The sequence below is a fragment of the Caretta caretta genome, chromosome 14 (genome assembly GCF_965140235.1).
Source record: "Caretta caretta isolate rCarCar2 chromosome 14, rCarCar1.hap1, whole genome shotgun sequence".
In the NCBI taxonomy this organism is placed as follows: Eukaryota; Metazoa; Chordata; order Testudines; family Cheloniidae; genus Caretta; species Caretta caretta.
The window spans coordinates 49,384,464-49,406,476 of NC_134219.1; the positions used below are offsets into that span (position 1 = coordinate 49,384,464).

The window sequence follows — 22,013 nt, forward strand, 5'->3', positions numbered from 1 at the left end:
GATAAAAGGTCAGAAGCATTCTCCTTCCCTTTGCCACACACAAGTTCAGGAATCTTTTCCTTCTTGCTACAGGTTTCCACACCCTCAGTAGGTAACACAATCACATCACCTTCATGCTCTCCTTGTGCCCTGGCTAGGATCTCACCCTGATTAGACAGAGTTGCTCCACCCTTTCCCAACAACACACTAGCAACAGGCAAAATACAAGCACCAGAATTGTCTGGTCTCTGGGATTTTACATAGACACTAACTGGATGTGACCTAGTTACAGGGCCATTTTCCCGAGCAGACACAAACTTAGGACCATTCCCTTCCTGGGCTTTAGCTGAATCCAGAACCAGCTCTGAGACAACTGCACGACCCTCAACCATCACAGGCTGAAAGGCCCCTTCTGTCTGCTCCACAGACAAAGAAGAGCTGGACACACTTTCTCCTTTCCCAGACACACTTTCTCCTTTCCCAGACACACAGCTTGGGATCTCATTCCCCTGGTCCCAGCACACAAGGCGGGTCACAGACAACTGCTTGGAGATCAGGGTAGCTCCCTCCATAGGCAAGTCAATACACCTGACAGACACAGGCACGTTTCCTTCACTGTCCCAATTCTCCACCCAGCTAACAGGTAAGGTCCAGGGACACTCAGCTTCCACTCTCCTCGCCTTCCCCCACTGCTGACTAGACACAGCCATCAGCTCACAAGGCTGCCTAGGCTCATCCAGACTTTCCTTACCAAGCACCTTGCCACTCCCCACAGATCCCCTGCCCTGCCTGTGTCTCCCCCCACTCAGCTGGGGTCTCAGCTCCCACTGTGCTCAGCGCTGCCCTTGCTGTCCCAGTGGGGGTAGGCAGCGAGCTCGCTGCTTTCCTCACAGCATCAGAGCCAGCCTGAGCCCCTTCTCCAGTGTGCAAGGGGGCAGGGAGCATCTCTCTGTCCCACCCAGCCCCAGGGGTCTGGTTACAGGCAGGCAGGTAGCCTGAGCCTAGCGGCTCCTCCCTGCTGCCAGCCAGGTCATCTGCATTTTCACTGACCATTTCCCTCTCCGCCGATTGGTTCCCTAGATTCAAATTCAAACCCTTGGCCATTACAGGAACAGGGCCTGGATCCTGTCCCAAAGAGACACAGTCAGCCCACAACAGGGTCTCGCAGCTGGTGTCCTGGGGCACCCCAACGACCAGCCAGCCCCACCCCTCCTGGGTCTGCACAGGGATCTGGGCCATAGGCAGGGCGAGGGGCTTCGTCCCTGGGACCCTCACCCAGCTCACACAGGCCCTCAGCATCTGAGGCTGCACCACCCGGGGTCTGACACCAGTTCTCTCTGTCCCAGGATCTCGCCACCCCAGGAATGTCTCCCCATTGACCATCACCTTCCACTCCCACTGGGGGTCCGAGGGGCCTGGCCCCAGGAAACTCCACACAGACATATAGGTTGGGGTCAGGAGTGGGAGCCTGTCCACCTCCCCACCCATCTGGCTGACGGAGTCTATGGCCTTGGGACCCAGCAAGGGAGCTAGACACCGGGGCTTTTCCGCAGGGTCCCCTTGGTTCAAATCGCCAGCCTGCTCAAAGGCAGTGACGTGGGCATCCACATCTCCCCCCCTCCTTAACCAGGGGCAGCAATTCAGTCTCGAGGTTCCCTGCGGAACTGGCCCCCCGGGGTCTATCCCCACTCACCCCGGGGAGGTCCCCTAGGCCTCTCCACTCCCCCACCGCCAGTTCATGCTGCTGCTGCTTCTGCAGCTCTTTCTCGGGCTCTCGCTGTCTCCCACGGTCCTCTTGCTCTCTCGGACTCAGCTCCAATCCCGTCCGTCTCGATCCCCCGATGGGGAACCCGATCGTGAAGACCCTCGTCTGGTCGGGGACAGGAGTCTTGGCGATGCCTGGCTCCCACTCCAGCTGCTCCCAGATCCTGCGATAGCCCCAGTTGGGGTCAGGAATCTGTTCCTTAGAGCGGTCATCCTCCTCCAGCTGCACGATTAACTCTGCTTTGGTGAGCTTTCCAATGCTCAACCCTCTCTTTCTGCACAGGGTTACAATGTCCTTCTTAAGGAGACGGTGACAGACCATCAGTCCGCTCCTCCCAAGTTGTTGTGGACTCACAGGCCCGTGTGCTCTCAGCTCCCCACAGTTTCCAGGGAGAACCCCTAGTGTGCCAGCCCTTCTCGAAGTCACCACCTCTTTGCCAGGGTCGAGCTGCAGACTCCTCCGCCCCTGGGACCGCTCGCTGCAATCCCCTGGGGGACCCTGTTACTGCAAAAGTCCTTCTCTCTCCCCGGGCCAAGCTGCAGGCTCCTCCGCCCCTGAAACTGCTCACTGCAGTCCCCGGGGGACCCCATTACTGCACAGTCCTTCTCGCTAGTCACACACTCCCAGGGGTTAACCACCCCCCGAAACCGCTCCTCTCTGAGCCTTCAGCACGCCTGGTCCTCGTCAATCCCCCTTCGTTTTACAGTTCCCCAGTCACTTACTGAAGGAAGTGCCATCCATGGGGTGCAGTACATCCCACCGCTGCCACCAGTTGTCATGGAGTCCCCGGGCGATGCTCTGGAACTGCTCCCCATGAAGCCAGTCAGGACTCTGGGGCAGTCGCCTTCCTGTGAGCAGCCTGTCTTCAGGACACACAGCTCACCCAGCTTCCACCTTCCTGGGTCTGACCTCGGAGCGTTCGTCATCCTCTGCCCCTCCGTGCGCTTCCCACAGCGAGTCCGCCCAGGCGGGGTCCTGGGGAAGCCAGAGGGTCCTGCCCCCCAACTTCGCAGTCAGACGTGACTCTCAGCCAGCCAGTAAAACAGAAGGTTTATTAGACGACAGGAACATAGTCTAACACAGAGCTTGCAGGTGCAGAGAACAGGACCCCTCAGCTGGGTCCATTTTGGGGGGCAGTGAGCCAGACTCCATGTCCCAGCCAGCCCCAAACTGAAACTCCCTCCAGCCCCTCCTCCCCTGGGCTTTGTCCCTTTCCCGGGCCAGGAGGTCACCGGATTCCTTTGTTCTCCAACCCTTTAGCTCTCACCTTGCAGGGGGGAAGGGCCCAGGCCATCAGTTGCCAGGAAACAGGGTGTTGGCCATTCTCTGTGTCCAGACCCCTGCACACACCGGCCCTCTAGGGCTCTGCAGTGATCATACACCCTTACCCCACCCCCTAGATACTTAAGAACTGCCTAGGGGAAACTGAGGCACCCCACACTATTCAGAGGAAACATTAAGAACAGTCCCACTTCATCACACATTTCTTAAGTCTCTAGGTGGTGGGATAAGGGGGTGTAATTGTTGCAGAGCAAAGGGCCAGGGTACATAAATGGCCGACACTCTGTCTCCTGGCACCTGATGGCCTGGGCCCTTCCCCCCCGCCAGGTGAGAGCTAAAGGGTTGGAGAACAAAGGAATCAGGTGACCTCCTGGCCCAGGAAAGAGACAAAGCCCAGAGGAGGAGGGGCTGGAAGGGGAGTCAGTTTGGGGCTGGCTGGGGACATGGAGTGAAGTGCAGACGTGGTTCCCAGCTGCCAGGTCCCAGCCCAGAGGTGGCTGCAGTTCTGTGGGGGGAATTGGCCCCAGCGCTATCAGGGTGCAAAGAGCTCTGGGATCCTGGCTGGGGAGTGTCCCGGAGAGTGAGGAGACGAGGCCGTGGGGACGTCCCTGTCAGCTGCACCCATGGGCTGTCCCCGCAGGACAAGGGTGTGAATCTGTGTGAGTCACTTAGAGCCTGGCCTGCAGCTCCTACTGCTGGCCAAGGCCCACCCCTGCCATGGAGTTTCCTCTCTCCAGCGCCCTACAAGGACCATCCCAGCACTGCTCCTACTCTCCCCCCCCACCCCCGGGACCCTCCTCCCACAAGGTATTCACCATCCTGCCGCTGTGCAAAGCAAAGTCTGTGTCACAACTTAACAATCATGTAGCTATGGCAGCCCGATGGCATCAGGACTCCAGGGTTCCAGCCCAGCCCTGAGTACGGGCCCCTGCTGACTCCAGCCCTAGAGCGTGGCCCTCCCTGGGCTTTCCCTGCGCAGGCTCCATCTGGGAGGGCAAGTGGATGGGGCTGCGCGCCCTGGAGTTACGCTGAAGGTCCGGGTCAGGGAGGGCAAGGAGGGACTGGCTGGCTCACGGGGCCGGGGCCGGGACATGGGGCCTTTGCAGTCCAGGGCCGTCAATCCGGTGTCAGCCGTGCAATTGCCCACAGGCCAGTGGAGACATTTCTCCGGCCCCGCAACCCAGAAAGGGTTAACTCTCTGTGACGAAGTGGGACTGTTCTTAATGTTTCCTCTGAATAGTGTGGGGGTGCCTCAGTTTCCCCTAGGCAGTTCTTAAGTATCTAGGTGGTGGGGTAAGGGTGTATGATCATTGCAGTGCCCTAGAGGGCAGGTGTGTGCAGGGGTCTGGACACAGAGAATGGCCGACACCCTGTTTCCTGGCAACTGATGGCCTGGGCCCTTCCCCCCCTGCAAGGTGAGAGCTGAAGGGTTGGAGAACAAAGGAATCAGGTGACCTCCTGGCCCGGGAAAGGAACAAAGCCCAGAGGAGGAGGGGCTGGAGGGGGTTTTCAGTTTGGGGCTGGCTGGGACATGGAGTGAAGTGCAGACGTGGTTGTCTGGCTCACTGCCCCCCAGAATGGACCCAGCTGAGGGGTCCCGTTCTCTGCACCTGCAAGCTCTGTTTTAGACCATGTTCCTGTCGTCTAATAAACCTTCTGTTTTACTGGCTGGCTGAGAGTCATGTCTGACTGCGAAGTTGGGGTGCAGGACCCTCTGGCTTCCCCAGGAGCCCCGCCTGAGCGGACTCGCTGTGGGAAGCGCACGGAGAGGCAGAGGATGCTGAATGCTCCGAGGTCAGACCCAGGAAGGTGGAAGCTGTGTGAGCTGTGTGTCCTGAAGACAGGCTGCGCACAGAAAGGCGACTACCCCAGAGTCCTGACTGACTTCATGGGGAGCAGTTCCAGAGCATCGCCCAGGAACTCCGTGACAACTGGTGGCAGCGGTGGGATGTACTGCACCCCGTGGATGGTGCTTCCTGCAGTAAGTGACTGGGGAGCAGTAACACGAAGGGGGATTGCTGAGGACCAGGCCTGCTGAAGGCTCAGAGAGGAGCGGTTTCGGGGGGCGGTTAACCCCTGGGAGTGTGTGACCAGCGAGAAGGACTGTGCAGTAATGGGGTCCCCCTGGGGACTGCAGTGAGCAGTCTCAGGGGCGGAGGAGTCTGCAGCTCGACCCTGGCAAAGAGGTGGTGACCTCGAGAAGGGCTGGCACACTAGGGGTTCTCCCTGGAAACCGTGGGGAGCTGAGAACACACGGGCCTGTGAGTCCACAACAACTTGGGGGGAGCGGAGTGATGGCCTGTCACAGTCTCCTTAAGAAGGACATTGTAACCCTGTGCAAAAAGAGAGGGTTGAGCGTTGGAAAGTTCACCAAAGCAGAGTTAATCATGCAGCTGGAGGAGGATGACCGCTCTAAGGAACAGATTCCTGACCCCACTGGGGCTATAGCAGGATCTGGGAGCAGCTGAAGCGGGAGCCAGGCATCGCCAAGACTCCTGTCCCCGACCAGACGAGGGTCTTCATGATCGGGTTCCCCATCGGGGGATCGGAGACGGACGGGATTGGAGCTGAGTCTGAGAGAGCAAGAGGACCGTGGGAGACAGCGAGAGCCCGAGAAAGAGCTGCAGAAGCAGCAGCAGCATGAACTGGCGGTGGTGGGGCGGAGAGGCCTAGGGGACCTCCCCGGGGTGAGTGGGGATAGATCCCGGGGGGCCAGTTCCGCAGGGAACCTCGAGACTAAATTGCTGCCCCTGGTTAAGGAGGGGGGGGGGTGTGGATGCCCACCTCACTGCCTTTGAGCAGGCTGGCGATTTGAACCAAGGGGACCCTGCGGAAAAGCCCCGGTGTCTAGCTCCCTTGCTGGGTCCCAAGGCCATAGACTCCGTCAGCCAGGTGGTTGGGGATGTGGACAGGCTCCCACTCCTGACCCCAACCTATATGTCTGTGTGGAGTTTCCTGGGGCCAGGCCCCCCGGACCTCCAGTGGGAGTAGAAGGTGATGGTCAATGGGGAGACATTCTTGGGGTGGCCAAAGGGCATGGGCTGCATAAACCTTCCCACATGCGGCCTGCGAGTGCTATCGACCACCCCTGACCTAAGGGAGGGCGTGAAACTGGAAGGGCCTGGTGTAACTCCTACCAAGGAATGGGAGAGATGCTGGGGCATCCATGGGAACGTTGGTGGCTTCGAACTTCCCCAGGTCACCGGCTAAAGTGACCCCGCTCAGTTCGATCTCGAAGGGGGGAGAGATGTGACGAAGTGGGACTGTTCTTAATGTTTCCTCTGAATAGTGTGGGGGTGCCTCAGTTTCCCCTAGGCAGTTCTTAAGTATCTAGGTGGTGGGGTAAGGGTGTATGATCATTGCAGTGCCCTAGAGGGCATGTGTGTGCAGGAGTCTGGACACAGAGAATGGCCGACACCCTGTTTCCTGGCAACTGATGGCCTGGGCCCTTCCCCCCCTGCAAGGTGAGAGCTGAAGGGTTGGAGAACAAAGGAATCAGGTGACCTCCTGGCCCGGGAAAGGAACAAAGCCCAGAGGAGGAGGGGCTGGAGGGGGTTTTCAGTTTGGGGCTGGCTGGGACATGGAGTGAAGTGCAGACGTGGTTGTCTGGCTCACTGCCCCCCAGAATGGACCCAGCTGAGGGGTCCCGTTCTCTGCACCTGCAAGCTCTGTGTTAGACCATGTTCCTGTCGTCTAATAAACCTTCTGTTTTACTGGCTGGCTGAGAGTCACGTCTGACTGCGAAGTTGGGGTGCAGGACCCTCTGGCTTCCCCAGGAGCCCCGCCTGAGCGGACTCGCTGGGGGAAGCGCACGGAGGGGCAGAGGATGCTGAATGCTCCGAGGTCAGACCCAGGAAGGTGGAAGCTGTGTGAGCTGTGTGTCCTGAAGACAGGCTGCGCACAGAAAGGCGACTACCCCAGAGTCCTGACTGACTTCATGGGGAGCAGTTCCAGAGCATCGCCCAGGAACTCCGTGACACTCTCTACATCGTTTCACACCCCGTCCACCTGTGGGTGGACAGACAGACTGACGTCTGCTTTCCCCCCTGTCACGGAGTCCCTGGGCGATGCTCTGGAACTGTTCCCCATGAAGCCGGGCAGGACGCTGGGGAAGTCTCCTTTCTGTGAGCAGCCTGTCTGCAGGACACACAGCTCCCCCGGCTTCCACCTTCTTGGGTCTGACCTTGGAGCATTCAGCCTCCTCTGCCCCTCCGTGCGCTTCCCACAGCGAGTCCGCCCAGGCGGGGTCCTGGGGAAGCCAGAGGGTCCTGCACCCCAACTTCGCAGTCAGACGTGACTCTCAGCCAGCCAGTAAAACAGAGGTTTATTAGACGACAGGAACATGGTCTAACACAGAGGTTGTAGGTGCAGAGAACCGGACCCCTCAGCTGGGTCCATTTTGGGGGGCAGTGAGCCCGACAAAGCCCTTCACTCCATGTCTCCAGCCAGCCCCAAACTGAAACTCCCTCCAGCCCCTCCTCCCCTGGGCTTTGTTCCTTTCCCGGGCCAGGAGGTCACTTGATTCCTTTGTTCTCCAACACTTTAGCTCTCACCTTGCAGGGGGGAAGGGCCCAGGCCATCAGTTGCCAAAAAACAGGGTGTCGGCCATTCTCTGTGTCCAGACCCCTGCACACACCTGCCCTCTAGGGCTCTGCAGTGATCATACACCCTTACCCCACCCCCTAGATACTTAAGAACTGCCTAGGGGAAACTGAGGCACCCCCACACTATGCAAGGAATCATTAAGAACAGTCCCGCTTCGTCACACCCCTCACCTGGTTTCACTCCCCCCAGGGATGGTTCTGAGCCACTCCCAGCCCTGGGCCCCAGCAGCATCCAACACACTCTGCTCCCGGCCCTCCCGGCCTGACTCTGCCCGGCGCCCGGTGATGCCCGGTCGGTGCCGCGCTGCCCCTGGCCGAGCCCCGGAGGTGCTAACCCCGGCCCAGCGTCCTGCTTGTTGGTGCGTCAGTGAGACACCAGGGTCCCATGGGCGGGCGTTATTTCGGTGCCAGGGATTTTCCACCCGAAACCACCCGGCATCCGGGGACCTGGCCCAGCCCCACACCTGCACTGGAGAGGAATAAACTATGAGAGAAATGCAGCCCCGGTCGGTGTCCTCACCCCACTGTGCAGCGGGGGGACACTGAGGGCAAGCGACTTGTCAGAAGCCACAGAACTGTGATAGAACCCAGGAGTCCTGGTTCCTAGCCCCCCCTGCTCTAACCCACCAGCCCCACACCCCTCCCAGAGCCAGGACTAGAACCGATGGGTCCTGGATTCCCAGCTCTTAGAGTTACACCCCACTCTCCTCACAGAGCTTGGAATAGGACCCAGGAATCCTGTCTCCCCCCAACCCCTGCATGCTAGAGACAATCATGGGGGCTGTCTGTCCATCTGGGGTGCTCAGTCAGAGGAGTGGGGCTGGTGTGGAATGAGGGGTCCTGGCTGAGGATGGGGGTTTGGGGGTGCTCAGGCTCGGGGTGCAGACGGAGGGACAGGCTGCGGGTCACGGATACAGACATCCCTGCCCAAGCAGGACCCTGTGCGGCCGGCTTTCCTGTGGGGGGGGGGGGGTCTGTAGGACACGTCCCCTCCCTCATGGGTGAGGCACGTCCCAAGAAATCAGGGCCAGCCTGCGCTTCCCCCGCTAGATTCCCCCCCCCCCATGTTCCTGCTCCCCACCCCCCTGAGCTCTGTGGAGAGGGTGTTGCTGCAGGGGTGAACGGAGCGCCCCCCCAGTGACGCTCTCAGAGACAGACACGGGTCGCAGCTCCCTGTCCCCACGGCGTCAGCAAATGCTGCTCCCTGCAGGGAGCCCAGCCCAAGGGATCCCCCTGCCCCACCCCACCCCGGCACAGACCCATAGCGAATCCCATCCCAGAGCCGACAGCCTGCCGCATGGGTCTCCATAGAGCAGGACCCAGTGTGAGCAGCAGTGGGGTGAATCCAGGGGGCTCTGCGAAGACCAGCTGCTCCCCCTGGGGCGGGGGTCAGGCCCTCTCCCCCCTACCCACCCAGCTCGCACCCACCCAGCAACGGCTGCCACCAACACAAGATCTTGTCTTTATAGCTGGGTGTTTGCAAGGGACAGACCCTCCCCCAGGGCAGGAGACACATGGTCATCCCCACACTGGCCTGTGGATGTGGGGGACGCCAGCTGGGCCCCTCCGGGCACCACAGAGCCGGCTGAGACTCCGGCAGTGTCTAGCGATCGGGGGCCAAGCAGCCCCCCGTTCAAGGGGCTGGGTCGTCACGCCGCACTGCCCGCCTGCTCCCCAGACATTGGGGCTCCTCAGGGCGTCCTGGGTCAGGCCCCCGGAGATGGAGGTGCCACACGTGGCCTCGGCACGTGCCCCCCCCCAGTTCAAGGCAAGGGGCCTGCCCCACGCAGGGATGGAGCCGGGCTGAGGAGCAGCGGGGACGGGGGGCGAGACTCCTGGCAGGTGGCAGCGAGGGCAGCATCTGGAGTGCCGGGGTCGTTCGTTCAGGGCAGCACTGGAGAGCTGGGGGAGCTCTAAGCCCCACGGCAATGGGGCAGCCGGGGCCCAGCTGGGGGGACCTTGCTGGGGTGGGTGTGGGGGGGAAACGCAGTATGGGGGGAGGGGCTCAGTTTGACCCGAAACCAGCAGAGCACGTCAGCACACGCGGCTTCTCACAAAATCCAGGGGGTCGCTCAGCAGCTCGTAGCAGGATCGGGGCCTCTCGCCCCTGAGTGACCTGCCTGCGTCCCCCTCGCCTGCCGTTCTCAGCCCCTGGGATCTCCTTCCAGCTCCTCCCGCTGCCGGGACCCGGACCTGGCCGGGCGTTTCCCCAACAACCTGGGGCCTGACCACGCCAGAGAGAGGTAGGTGGGGGGGGGGGTGTCTCCTTCACAGAGCGTGAGCACGGGCGTGTACTTGGCGCAGTTCACCCCCGTCCCGGCCACCTGCCCCTTCTGCGGCATGAGGGAGACCCTGGCGCACGTTTACCTGGCATGCGCCAGGTTGCAGCCCCGTTCCGGCTCCTTTTAGACACTGTTACATTTCTGGTTGCACTTTTCCCCTCACCTCCTTATCTGTGCAGTCCCTACCCATGGCCCCACAAAGCCACGGTTCCCGGTTAACCTCCTCCTGGCCCTGACTAAAGTGGCCATCTACAAAGGCAGGGAGAGGAGGTTGGCCGATGGAGACTCCTGTGACCGTGGGCCTATTTCCGACCCTCAGTCCGCTCACACCTCCGGGCAGAGTTATTCTGGGTGGCATCCACTGACTCCCTTGATGCCTTGGAGGAGCAGTGGGCGCTGTCCCCATCTGGTTCCCTTTGTTTGACCCTTTGACCGCACGCCTGTCCCTGTTATTTCATTAGTTGTCCCCCGAAATCATTTGGTTGCCAGGTCCTGTAGATCCCCCCCTTGAGCTGGGGGGGATTTTTTAGCAGTGGGTGGGCTTCCACCCGCCACTTCCTGGATCCCAATAGGACCAGGGGACCACAGGTGGAGTGATTTAGTTTTTTTAATTTTTTGATTTAGTTGGGGTTGGTCCTGCTCTGAGCAGGGGGTTGGACTAGATGACCTCCTGAGGTCCCTTCCAACCCTGATATTCTAGGAGTCTATGAATGCCCCCCCCCAGACAGCTGCCCCCCCCCAAGCCTGCACACACCTGCGCCTCCCAGGTGATTACCTGGGTCCTGCCACAGCTGCATGGCTCTGACTGACTCCAGGCTGAGGGTGGATCCCTCTGGGGTAGCTCCTCCCCGGGTGCAAACCAGCATTGCCATGGGGAGGGGGGGTGTTGCTGATTCACACCACTGAGTAGCTGGGCCATTTCCACGTGTCCTTGTCATTGGGCGGGGAGGGGGGTCTCCTGGATCTCTGCGTCAGGCCCCCGACGGGAGCGTCCCGGCCACAGACGTGTCTGGCTCCTGCTCCACAATCAGGAACGTCTCAGCCCCGTGTAAATGGCTGCATGACGCACCAGGCAGCGGTGAATCAGGCTGGGCTTGGGCATAAAATCCAGCTGTGAGCGGCTGGTGCAGGTCACAGGCTGGCCTTGCAGGGGGCCACGGATCTGCACGAGGGTTTGTTCATAGCCTGTATTTTCATGGGGGGTGAAGGAAAACAGAGCAACGAAAAAAGCCCCGGGATGGAGCAAAGCGCCCAAGCAAGGTGTGACGAAGTGGGACTGTTCTTAATGTTTCCTCTGAACAGTGTGGGGTGCCTCAGTTTCCCCTAGGCAGTTCTTAAGTATCTAGGGGGTGGGGTAAGGGGGTATGATCATTGCAGAGCCCTAGAGGGCAGGTGTGTGCAGGGGTCTGGACACAAAGAATTGCCGACACCCTGTTTCCTGGCACCTGATGGCCTGGGCCCTTCCTCCCTGCAAGGTGAGAGCTGTGGGAAGCGCACGGAGGGGCAGAGGAGGCTGAATGCTCCGAGGTCAGACCCAGGAAGGTGGAAGCCGTGTGAGCTGTGTCCCCTGCAGACGGGCTGCTCACAGAAAGGCGACTGCCCCAGAGTCCTGACTGGCTTCATGGGGAGCAGTTCCAGAGCATCGCCCGGGGACTCCGTGACACAGGGCAAGGCCAGAGGGAGGGTTGGGAGGGAGCCAAGGGGACGGGACAACAAAAATAACAACCCCCAAAAGCAGCAAAATTATAGCTGATATATTACAATACAACTTCCAAAATTACTTACAAACATTACACCGGCCGCCGGCTCAGCACTCCGGGGCGTGGGGGGGGGCTGCCTGTTAGACCCCGAAAAGCAACAACAGTCACCCCATGAAACGTTTGTCCGGCAGCCCCAAGAAAATGAATTGGGTTCCCCCCCGGCCCAGGACTGGCAGCATCATGCCAGAGCGCATGGGCTCATTTGGGATTCAAAATCCGCAGCAGGGCCCAGACCCCTGTGTGTCTCCACGCCTTAAATAATATAATTAATTTAAAATAAAACAATAAAACCAGCGTCCTTCTCTTCGCTCCTCAGCTTCTTCCATGGGGGGAGGTTGGTGAAGGCTTTTAAATACACCCAGAGCAACAGTCACTTGCAAATAGCCGGGAGTGGGGGGATCTGAGCACTGTGGAGATGTTAATTAACAGGCTTTATTCATTATTTTAACTGATATGGCAGGGAAGGAGGAGCCCTATCCATGTCAATTAATGCTAATTAGTACTGGGGGAAGGGGGAGCACCCCACTGATATTAATTAATAAGATTTTCTCCTTTGATATTAATTAGTTCAATGGGGGAGGGGTTAGAGCCTCACAAATCAATACTAATTACCATAGTGGGGGAGGGGAGCAGAGAACCCTACTGAAATTAACATTTCTTCTTCCTTTGACATTAATTAGTGCCCTGGAGGAGGGGGACTGGAGCCCATTGATAGGAATGAATGAAGCAGAGGAATCCCAGCCGGGACCAGACCAGTGGGCCCATCGAGCCTGGCCTCCCGCCTGTGGCTGCTCTGGGTGGAAAGGGCAGGAACCCTGCAGGAGGTGACTAAACCAGTAATTAAATGAGCCCTCAGTGAGGAGGAAGTTTCCTCCTGACCCCATCCCTGCAGGCCAGCACCTGCCCTGAAGCATGAGGGTCGTTGTCACTGCGACAGGTGTCAGCACTGTGGGGAGGGAGGACGGGAGCCCACTGGTGTTAACCCAGGTCCTCTGTTCACGATGCTGCCCGGCACAGGGGAGCCAGCCACACTGCTGACATTAATTAACTCTGGTTGGCTCACAATGTTCATTAGACATTAATGGCTTTGTTCCACGGTCAGAGGGGAAATTGGGGTACCGGTTCCACCATTTCGGGGTGGCCCCAGTCTGGGGTTAGAGTTGAGGGGCTCTGGGAGATATGGAGGGTGTACCCTGAGGCATTCTGGGAAATATGGCCCATGGGCTCTGAGGGATGTTGCTGGGGCATTCTGGGAGCTCTGGCTGGAGGATTGTGGGAGGGGGGATGTGGGGCTCCGAGGGATCCCGCCAGCGCGTGGGTGTAATTGCCCCCCCCTCTCTCTACACATTAAAATACAGGTGGGCTCTAAGCGGTGACGTCTCTTCGGTGCCTCTCTCCGGTCCCTGGTCCCAGCAGGAGACGGCAGCGGGTGCGTTGGTCTCGGTGGCTGTAGGTGGTCATGGCGTGTCCGTCCCTCAGGTGGCCAGAAGGCCCCGTAGCTTCGCTGCTCGGGGGATGGTGGGGCCTGGGCCAGGCTGGGACATTCCCTCAGGGGCCAGGGCAGGGCTCATGGGGGTTTGGTCCTAGCCCAGGAAACAGGCAGGTCCCACCTCGAACCCAAACTTCTGGTTAGGCTCCCCAAAGTCCGTGAAGTGCGCGTCCAGCAGGGGGAGCTGCTCCACGCGGGGCGTGTTCACCTCTAGCACCGTCCTGTCCGGGCCCTTCCGCAGCTGCTGGGGGGGCATGGGGAGGGTCAGGCCGCGGGGTCAGCGGCTCCAGGGCCTGTTCCTGCCACAGGCTCCCCGGGGAGCCTCTCGCTCCACTGTGACCCGGGCTCTGCCCTCTGTTCCTGGCATGGACACCAGCCTGTCGCCTCCTTCTCCTGCATGCCCCATCCCCTCCCTCCGCCGGGGCGCCTGCCTAGCCCCTGGAACCGTCTGTCTGTTCCTGCACCCGGCGTATTCATCTATCGATCCATCCTCCCCTCCCTCCGCCGGGGCGTCTGCCTAGCCCTGGAACCATCTGTCTATTCCTGCACCTGGCGTATTCATCTATCGATCCACCCTCCCCTCCCTCCGCCAGGGTGTCTGCCTAGCCCTGGAACAGTCTGTCCATTCCTGAGCTTGGTGCATCTAGCTGTCTGTCTGACGTCTGTTCCTGCACCTGGTGCATCCATCCGTCTGTCTATTGCTACACCTGGCACGTCCACCTATCTATCCATTCTTCCCTCCCTCACCCTAGTGTGTCTATCTGGTCACCCAGCCACCCCTCTGCGTATCCCTCTGCGTCCTGGAATCCTATTGCCTCTATCTGTCCGTCATCCCCACTCCGGCTCCCGGTGCATCTGCCCATCCCCCCCCCCCCCCCCCCCCTGCAACTGTCTGGTCATCCAGCCTCCCTCCTAGTGTATCCATCCATCCATCCATCCATCCCTCATCTCCTCATCCCTCCATCCATCCCTCCCTCCCTCCTAGTGTATCCATCCATCCATCCCTCCCTCCCCATCCCCCATCCATCCAGCATCCCTCCTAGTGTATCCATCCATCCATCCCTCATCTCCTCATCCCTCCATCCAGCCTCCCTCCTAGTGTATCCATCCACTCTCCTCAACCCTCCAACTGTCTATTCACCCATCCCAGGGTATCCATCCTGTGACGTTGCACTCTATATGATTTTATGAAAATATAATAATGAGTGTGAATATGTAACTGGAATATGCTTCATGCAAAAGGTCTCTTGTAAGGTATCATTACAAAGATTATAATCTACTGAGTGTGGTCATCCTATTTGTATGAATGTATCATTCTTGTATCTGAAGCTAGATATATGAAATATAACTCTGAGGGCCTACTGTAATTATGCCAAGTGTGGGCCATTAATGGTGGTTTGGAATTGTGATGGCTCCCATTAACCAGGACAATTGACTGTAGATGGCTCTGTTTACTTGTAAGTCTTCCTGTATACCTGTGGGCTGGCAAGTGGGTAATGAAGTCTTACAGTGCCATGTGATCATGTCACCTGACCTGGAATCCATCTTTAACCTGGTGCTTTTCCATTGAGAAGGAGGGGTGAGAACCCAGAGAGGGACAAAGGATTCCCACCTTGTGCAAAAGATATATAAGGGGGTGGAACAGAACAAAGGGGGCTGCAATCATGAGAAATCCCCTCGTGACCACCTGAGCTGGAACAAGAGCTGTACCGGGGAAAGGGTTGTGCCCAGACTAGGAAGGCGTCCAGACTGTGACAGAAGCTTATTGAAACATCTCTGAGGGTGAGGTTTTACCTGTAATCACTTTTTTACTGTATTAGGCTTAGACTTGCATGTTTTATTTCATTTTGCTTGGTAATTCCCTGTGCTCAGGGGTAGTCTCGGCACATCAGCCGGCAGTTCCCAAAGGGGGTTTCTGTGACCCACCCCGTCACAGTGTTCGAAAGCCAATGGGGTTTCCCTGCACAGGTTCAGATCTTGTTCGTGACACCACTGTGACGGGCTGGATCACAGAGACCGACTCTGAGCCTGTTTTCCCCATCAGCTTGGGATGTCAGTGCCCTGCCTGGTCGCGCCAGACACGCCAGCCTGCTACAAACACAGACCCACGTCTGAACCACGTCTCCCACAAGCTGCAGGCTTAACTGAAAACAGCTTAAGAAGTGCTCCTGTCTCCAGCACTCGGATACCCAACTCCCAATGGGGTCCAAACCCCAAATAAATCCGTTTTACCCTCTATAAAGCTTATACAGGATAAACTCATAAATTGTTCACCCTCTATAACACTGATCGAGAGATATGCACAGCTGTTTGCTTCCCCAGGTATTAATACATACTCTGGGTTAATTAATAAGTAAAAAGTAACAAAAAGTAGGATTTAAGTGGTTCTAAGTAATAACAGACGGAACAAAGTGAATTACCAAGCAAAATAAAATAAAACACGCAAGTCTAAGCCTAATAGAGTAAGAAAGTGATTACAGATGAAATCTCACCCTCAGAAATGTTCCAGTAAGCTTCTTTTACAGACTAGACTCCTTCTAGTCTGGGTCCAGCAATCTACTCACACCCCCTGAGGTTACTGTCCTTTGTTCCAGTTTCTTTCAGGTATCCTTTGGGGGTGGAAAGGCTATCTCTTGAGCCAGCTGAAGACAAAATGGAGGGGTCTCCCAAGGCTTTATATAGTTTCTCCTTGTGGGTCTAAACCCCTCCCTCCCCCTGTGTAGAATCCCCTCTACAAGATGGAGTTTTGGAGTCACATGTCCAAGTCACCTGTTCATGCATGACTCAGTTCTCTACAGGAACGTTCCCAGGAGAGCTCAGATGTGGATTGGTGTCTCTCAAGGTCCGTTGTTCGCCAAGTACTTCCATTTACCTGAATAATCCCCTCACGCTATGTTGACCAGATCTGCCTTAGGTGCTTCCTACTGTGACGAAGTGGGACTGTTCTTAATGTTTCCTCTGAATAGTGGGGGGGTGCCTCAGTTTCCCCTAGGCGGTTCTTAAGTATCTAGGGGGTGGGGTAAGGGTGTATGATCATTGCAGAGCCCTAGAGGGCAGGTGTGTGCAGGGGTCTGGACACAGAGAATGGCCGACACCCTGTTTCCTGGCAACTAATGGCCTGGGCCCTTCCCCCCTGCAAGGTGAGAGCTGAAGGGTTGGAGAACAAAGGAATCAGGTGACCACCTGGCCCGGGGAAAGGAACAAAGCCCAGAGGAGGAGGGGCTGGAGGGGGTTTTCAGTTTGGGGCTGGCTGGGACATGGAGTGAAGTGCAGACGTGGTTGTCTGGCTCACTGCCCCCCAAAATGGACCCAGCTGAGGGGTCCCGTTCTCTGCACCTGCAAGCTCTGTGTTAGACCATGTTCCTGTCGTCTAATAAACCCTCTGTTTTACTGGCTGGTTGAGAGTCACATCTGACTGCGAAGTTGGGGTGCAGGACCCTCTGGCTTCCCCAGGAGCCCCGCCTGAGCGGACTCGCTGGGGGGAAGCGCACGGAGGGGCAGAGGATGCTGAATGCTCCGAGGTCAGACCCAGGAAGGTGGAAGCTGTGTGAGCTGTGTGTCCTGAAGACAGGCTGCTCACAGAAAGGCGACTGCCCCAGAGTCCTGACTGGCTTCATGGGGAGCAGTTCCAGAGCATCGCCCAGGGACTCCGTGACACCTACAGCAAACACTTTACATAGAAGCACAGAGCCAACACTCATAACTTCAGATATAAACATGGTCCATGCATACCAATAGGATGAAGACTTCAGTAGAACATAACCTGTGCAAAGGTGTGTTACATGGCATATGTAGCGTAAAACAGATTCCAGTTATGTCATATTTACACTCATAAACATATTTCTATAAAGCATTATGGGGTGCAACGTCACATCTCCCTCCCTCCCTGTACCTCCATCCCAGTATATCTGTCCCTCCCCAGACCTCCACATGCTCCCGTCTCTCTCTTCGCCCCCTCCATCCCAGCCTGTCCCTCCCCCGGCTCCCCTCCCCGGGCCCCGCTCACCGCGCAGCCATCGGTGAGGGCCGTGATGTAGGGGCTGGTGTCGTAGCTCATGTCCTCCTCGTTGGCGCCCCGGAGGCGGAGGGCACGCTGGTGGCCCCCAGAGGCGGCGCTGCCCCAGCCCACCGAACGCTGGCAGTGGTAGGTGAAGTTCTGCCGGGCGGCCACGCTGAGCAGCCGCAGGAAGGTGAGCTGCACCACGCCCACCGGGCGCCCGTCCGCGTCCACGTAGGAGAACTGGGGGGCAGGGACACGTTAGGGGGAGACGTATGTTGTGGCCACCCCCCCGCACTCCCTGCTCGGGGCAAGGCGCAGGGAGCCCCTGCCTGGGGGGCACTCAGTGGGGATCAGAGTCTGTGTGCTGTGGAGAGGGGCGCCAGAGGCAGGGAGAGAGATGGACAGAGCCCAGGACAGACGGATAGACAGAGCTACAGACGGGTTTCTCTGGTACGGATCTGCCACACCACAGACAGAGGGACTCAGGGCTGGACAGACATTAAACAGGCGACTAGCAGGGCAGACGAGACTCCAGGTGGATCTAGGGACGGGTAGCTTCCAGGACGGGTGGATGGATGGATCAGATAGAGGAGAGCCTGGGGGGACGGGCGGGGAGGTGAGGATCTAGGACTGGGGAGATACACCCTGGGGCCTGGGCACAGAGGGGGATTCCAGCGGGGATGAGGGGTGAGGATCTAGGACTGGGGAGATACACTCTGGGGGTTGGGCCCGGAGGGGGATTCCAGGGGGGATGAATGACAGAGGAGTTTGAAGGCTGGCTGGATGGACAGACGTTAGCTGGAGGGGGGGGTGCGGTCACTGGAGACCCCCCCTGCAGACCCCAGGTGTCAGCAGGGGGTCAGTGTTGGAGCTGCAGGGTACAGGAGGTATCTGCACACACGCAAACGCTGGGCCTGTCTCTGGGGCTCATTCACAGGGGCCAGGGCCGTGTATGGGGGTGCGAGGTGTATTATCAGGGTGCAGGATCCCCGGGACCAGGCCGCCTGTTGGGGTGACCCTGGCGGTGTCACCGAGCCCAGGACACGCCCACCGGCCTCCCAGCCCGGCTCTCACCTTCCTGCCTTCCTGGAACTGGCTGAACCAGCGCGGGGGCTTCTCCTCCTGCCACGCAGACATCTGGACCTGGCAGGGGAGACCCAGAGAGACGGGCTCACGGGGGGCTACACCACGGGGGGCTACACCACGGGGTGCCCCACACGCGTGAGCCTGTCTGGGGGCGAGGCTGGGGCTAAATCCTCCCTTCGGCCAGCCACAGCTGCTCCAGTGCCAAAACCAGACAGCGGCGTCTTGGGGTGGTTATAACAGGAGAGAACCCAGGAGTCCTGGCCCCCAGCCCCTGCCCCCTTGTTCTAACCCACCAGAGCCCACTCTCCTCCCAGAGCTGGGGAGAGAACCCAGGAATCCTGGCTGCCAGTTCCCCCTTCCCCTGAGCTCCCATCACACTCACCACCTGCGTCTCTTTGGTGGGGAAGAGGCAGGTCTCCCCGCCAGCCGAGAAGTCGCAGTGCACCTTGAAGGAGTCCCGGGAGCAGCCCTCGTTGGGGTCGATCCAGTACTCGCCTGGGGGGCAGAGAGGGGGTGTCAATGCACAAAGAATCCCCTTTATTTCCCCCACTGAGCCACCCCAGCACCACGGCCCCCTAGCGCCACCTTGGGGCATCAGGCCAGCTCTGACTGCCAGGGGAGAGCCCCCTGCTGCCCCCTGCCCCACTCCCTGCAGCCCAGCCCCCCCAGTGCTGCCCCGGGGCAATGGGGCCAGCCCTGACTCCCTGGGGAGAGCCCCCTGCTGCCCCCCACCCCGCTCCCTGCAGCCCAGCCCCTCAGTGCCACCCTGGGGCAATGGGACCAGCCCTGTCTGCCTGGGGAGAGCCCCCTGCTGCCCCCCGCCCCGCTGCCTGTAGCCCAGCCCCTAGCGCTGCCCTGGGGCAACGGAGCCAGCCCTGACTGCCAGAGGAGAGCCCCCTGCTCCGCTCCCTGCAGCCCAGCCCCTAGCGCCACCCTGGGGCAATGGGACCAGCCCTGTCTGCCCGGGGAGGGCCCCCTGCTGCCCCTGACCCGCTCCCTGCAAAAAAGGCCCCTAGCACCGCCCCGTCTCCCATCAAGCCCAGCCCGGCGCTCACCGTCGGGCAGGTCAGGGTGGCAGAGCCGCAGGTCCTGGCAGGTGCGGGCCGGGTTGTCCTGGGTGCCCATCGGGTGCTTCATGTTCTCAATTTCCAACTTGAGGGCGTTGAGGGAGCCGAAGATCTCATCCATGCCGCCCGCGTGGCCATGGACCCCGTCCGCCACCATCCCCTCCCCGTCCTCACCCACCAGCTGGCTGGCGTCGATCGACCTCTTGCTCTTCTTGGGCAGCTGGATGGGCAGCGGCTGGATCACCTCCCCGGGGGGGCCCTGCTCCGGCACAGCATCGTCAGTGGGCCAGGGGCCAGGCGTTGGGATGGGGGTGGGCAGGGGCAGGGCAGGGCAGGGACAGTGTGGGGCAGGGAAGGAAGGGGCTGGGGGAAGAGTGGTACAGGAGGGGCAGGGAGGGATGGGGGCAGGGAGGGAAGGTGGTGGGGAGGGTAGAGGGTGGGGTGGGGCAGGAAGGGCAGGGTAAGTAATGGAGCCGGGAAGGGGGATGACGCTGTGAGCAAGGGATGGGGGGGGGCAGGGGGAGTGGCAGAGAGGGATGGGGGTGTGAGGATGTGACGCAGCAGGGAGGGGGGAGTGTTGACCTGGGAATGTGCCCTGGGGATGGGAGACCTGAGAGCCTGTCACCTGAGCCAGGAGGGGGAGGGGGAGGTGACACCTCTGCCCAGGAATGTGAAGAGAGTGAATCCCAGGAAGAGGGGTGCAGGGCCTGGACTCCCCCACACTCCGTGACAACTGGTCGTAGCGGTGGGATGTACTGCACCCCGTGAACGGCGCTTCCTGCAGTAAGTGACTGGGAAGCAGTAAAACGAAGGGGGATTGACGGGGACCAGGCGTGCTGAAGAGTCAGAGAGAGACGGTTTCAGGGGGCGGTTAACCCCTGGGAGTATGTGACCAGAGAGAAGAACTTTTGCAGTAACAGGGCCCCCCGCGGGATCGCAGCGAGTGGTCCCACGGGCGGAGGAGTCTGCAGCTCGACCCTGGCAAAGAGGTGGTGACCTCAAGAAGGACTGGCACACGAGGGGTTTTTCCTGGAAACTGCCCGGCCTGCGAGTGGCCAGCAGGGAGATGTACGCTAAACGCCTGAAGAGAGACCTGGTGGAGCTGTGCAGGCAGAGGGGGCTGCGCATCGGGAGGTCCACCAAGAAACAGCTGATTGCCCAGTTGGAGGAGAGGGATCGCTTGGATGACCCGATCCCTGTCCCTGAGGGAAGCCACCCGGCAGATGCAGCATGGGCCCTGCGGCCTGACCGGGCTGGGAGGGGTCAGACTGCTGCAGAGGACATCCCGAGACCCTTCCTACCGAGGCCTGGGGGAGGGGTTGGGGGAAGCCCAGCGAATACCAAGGGCACCCTGACCCCAGCAGCCAGCAGGGGATCCTCCCGGCGGAGCTCCCCATCCCTGGAGCGGAGGCGGCTGGAATGGGAGAGGGAGATGAAAATGAGGGAGCTGGAGGATCATGAAAAACAACGTCAACATGAGCAGGAGGAGAAGGAGCGGGAACGTAGGCATGGGCAGGAGGAGAAGGAGAAACAACGTCAACATGAGCAGGAGGAGAAGGAGAAACAACGTCAACATGAGCGTCAGGAGAAGGAGAGGGAGCGTCAGGAGAAGGAGAAATAAAGACAGCATGAACTGGAGCTGGCCAGGCTGAGGAGCAGTGGGGCGCCGGCTGTGGTGAGTGAGGGGGGACCCAAGACTGCAAGGAGCTTTGATAAGTGCTTCCTGGCCCAGCGGAAGGAGGGGGAGGACATAGATAGCTTCCTGACGGCCTTTGAGAATGCCTGTGAGCTGCACAGGGTTGACCCTGCAGACAGGCTCCAGTTCCTCACCCCCTTACTGGACCCCAAAGCCGTGGAGGTGTACAGCCGGATGACAGGGCCGGAGGCAGGGGACTATGAACTGTTCAAACAGGCCCTGCTCCGTGAGTTTGGGCTGACCCCCGAGATGTACCGGAGAAGGTTCCAGAGTCAGCGTAAAACGTCTGAGGTCACCTACCTACAACTGGTCAACCGGATGCAGGGGTATGCCCGCAAGTGGACAGCTGGGGCCCGAGCTAAAGAGGACCTGCTTGACCTAATCGTACTGGAGCAACTGTATGATCAGTGCCCTTCCGACCTGAGGCTGTGGCTGGTGGACAAAAAGCTCGAGAACCCCCAGCACGCAGGGCAGCTGGCCGACGAGTTTGTGAACAGTCGGTCAGGGGGTAGCCGGGAGGAGTCCCAAAAGAACAGACCCCCCCCGATGCAGAGAGAGAGTCACCAAGGGGCCTCCCAGCGGGGAAATAGGGAGAACCCCCTCCCAAGGGGAACGCCTGGTGTCGGGCCCCTCCGACCCGCTCGAGGGGACCAACGTGACCTGAGCTGCTATCACTGTGGCCAGAGAGGCCACGTACGGTCCCAGTGCCCCGGGCTCAGGGACAAACTGAGCAGACCCAACCTACCCAGGGTTAACTGGGTAGGGACCCAGCTGGACGAGGGGCAGACGACCCAGAAAAGGGGGGCTGCCAGTTTACCACCTGCTCAGGAGGGAAGAGTGCCCCAGGCCAGCTCTGCCAGAGGGCTAGAGGCTCTGGACTCAGGGTGCTCGGTTTACAGGGTGGGCGCGGGGCTGTCCCTCCGGAGAGAGTGCCTTGTTCCCCTGGAGGTGGATGGGAGGAAGGTCAATGGATACTGGGATACGGGCGCGGAGGTGACGCTGGC

At 59.6% G+C, this 22,013-nt stretch overlaps 1 protein-coding gene across 1 annotated transcript in view; it reads right to left on the reverse strand.

The window, feature by feature from the left end:
• Positions 1–11,650: 11,650 nt before the first annotated feature.
• COL11A2 (collagen type XI alpha 2 chain) overlaps positions 11,651–22,013 on the reverse strand; it is a 72,070-nt gene continuing 61,707 nt past the window's right edge. Inside the window, exons 62-66 of the mRNA XM_075119659.1 lie at positions 19,302–19,572; positions 18,629–18,741; positions 18,235–18,303; positions 17,167–17,400; positions 11,651–13,401 (exon numbers count right to left, since the gene is read on the reverse strand). Of these exons, the coding sequence (XP_074975760.1) occupies positions 13,255–13,401; positions 17,167–17,400; positions 18,235–18,303; positions 18,629–18,741; positions 19,302–19,572 (834 nt within the window). The 3' untranslated portion in view covers positions 11,651–13,254. The remainder of the gene's footprint in view (positions 13,402–17,166; positions 17,401–18,234; positions 18,304–18,628; positions 18,742–19,301; positions 19,573–22,013) is intronic.